This window comes from Lucilia sericata, unplaced genomic scaffold (genome assembly GCF_015586225.1).
Source record: "Lucilia sericata isolate MDLA Ls3-8-SP2 unplaced genomic scaffold, ASM1558622v1 Contig000183F_arrow, whole genome shotgun sequence".
In the NCBI taxonomy this organism is placed as follows: Eukaryota; Metazoa; Arthropoda; class Insecta; order Diptera; family Calliphoridae; genus Lucilia; species Lucilia sericata.
The window spans coordinates 212,326-214,339 of record NW_023994211.1 but is presented as its reverse complement, the minus strand read 5'-3'; the positions used below and the strand labels follow the sequence as shown (position 1 = coordinate 214,339).

The 2,014-nt window shown below is 28.2% G+C and overlaps 1 protein-coding gene across 1 annotated transcript; it reads left to right on the top strand.

Moving 5' to 3' along the window:
* The first annotated feature begins 266 nt into the window (after nt 1–266).
* LOC119601653 (DNA damage-regulated autophagy modulator protein 1) lies at nt 267–1,526 on the top strand. The gene is made up of 4 exons (XM_037952729.1): nt 267–500; nt 583–704; nt 792–1,179; nt 1,241–1,526. The coding sequence occupies exons 1-4, from the start codon at nt 436–438 to the stop codon at nt 1,407–1,409; spliced, it is 744 nt and encodes a 247-aa protein (XP_037808657.1). The 5' UTR covers nt 267–435; the 3' UTR covers nt 1,410–1,526.
* The last annotated feature ends 488 nt before the right edge of the window (nt 1,527–2,014 follow it).

Below are 2,014 nucleotides of genomic sequence, written 5' to 3'. Positions count from 1 at the left end.
TTTTTGAATGTACCATTTTTATGAAATCATTCTTTGAATTTAAATTCTAAAGTTGTCCTTGGCTTTATATTCCATAGAATTAATTCCTAAGAGAATTCATTCTTTATAAGAATGAATTCAATTGAATGATCATTCTTATTTGTTTAATTCCTTCTATTACAAATTGAACGAAAGAAAAAAATTAATTTTATTCAATCTATTTCAAATTGAATGGTTGAAAAATTTTAAATTCAATTTGTAATAGATTGAATTCAAACTAATTTTGCCATCCCTGCAGCAGACTATAAACAAAATTATTGGTTTACGATGATTTTTCTCCGTACATACATACATATACATACATACGTATATTTATATGTGCTAACACACATTCATATGTACATATGCATTTTTGCATAGAATTTAATTGAATATAAGCAGAATCGAAATAGAAAAATGTCAAAAGTTTATTTGATACCCGTTGCGGTATTTCTAATTTTTCAAGTTACTTTTATTGGAACGTAAGTAGATGGCCAGTTATATATAAATATTTTAAACATGATTGATGTTTGTTTTGACGCGAATTGATTTTGCATTCCATAGTTATATAGCGGCAGTTTTACAAGGTCATGTTGTACCTACAGTACCTTACATTAGTGACGCAGCCACCTATTCTCCGGAAAGTTGTGTTTTTGGTCAACTGATTAATATCGGCAGTGCATTGTGTGAGTGTAACATTCATATGAAAATGTTGGGACATTACAAATAAAAAATGACTCACTATATGTTATTGCACTTTTCTTATTTTACAGTGGGAATAACCATTTATATACGCTACCGTCAAATTCTACAATTATTTGAACATCATTCCGATTTGGGTAACAATTTGTTACGCTACAATCGTTTGGCAGTGTGGTTTGGTTTGGCGTCATGTCTAGGCATTAGCGTCGTGGGTAATTTCCAAGAGACAAATGTTCGTATCGTTCACTTTATAGGGGCGTTTTGTTGTTTTGGATTTGGTACCCTTTACTTTTGGATGCAAGCATTAATATCGTACATGGTATATCCCATTGCGGGTACAAAGAGATATGCTCATATACGCTTAGGCATGGCGGTGTGCTGCACTATATTGTTCATCTTATTGGCCGTGACTGGAGTCATGTCTCATATACTATTTAAAGGCTTAAATCCCCGAAAATGGTATTTATTTCATAAAGTAACATTATCATTTCATATCTTTACAAATATTTTTTCTTATAAGGTATCCATCTGATGGTGGTTGGTACTTCCACGTTATTAGTTCCGTCTCGGAATGGATAATTGCGACTGTATTCTCCTTTTATATACTTACATTTACGGATGAATTCCGTGATGTTGACATCGACCACCCTCAGTTACGTTTAATTTCTTATTCTTTAACTTTACAATAATAATTGCAACGAATTTTAATAATTATTTTTGTTTATTTTATACCATGATAAAAATATGATATTTTTATCATGTTTTATACATATAATATATAATAAATATTATTTATAAATTATGAATATATTTTATTTATTATTTATCTCTATAAGATGTGCTTTTTTAAAAGTTTCCTTTAGTTAATAATTTTAAAGCAAATAAAATACTTTCTTTAAACTTGTTTGAATTAAATAATATATAATAATACAATATTAATATATTTGTTAATATGATGACGATATTTTAACACTTCCGCTCACTTAAATAGGTTCACTGTTTTGTTTACATTCATAATATTTTTTTGTAAAAAATAATGGTCTAATTAGTTATATTGAAATTTTATATAATATGTCGATTTTTTATGTATCACTAATAAGACACAAATTGGCGCAAACTATTAAGTATTTTGAAGAATTTTTTGAAAATACGTTTTATAGTTTTTTTTTTTTGAAAAGTTTCATTCAGGATAAAATCAGTTTACTGCTGGAAGCGGGCATATATATGAATGGATTATTCATATTCTAGTGTCTGTTGAATATGGACAATATATTAAAAAATACGTTGCGGTAAG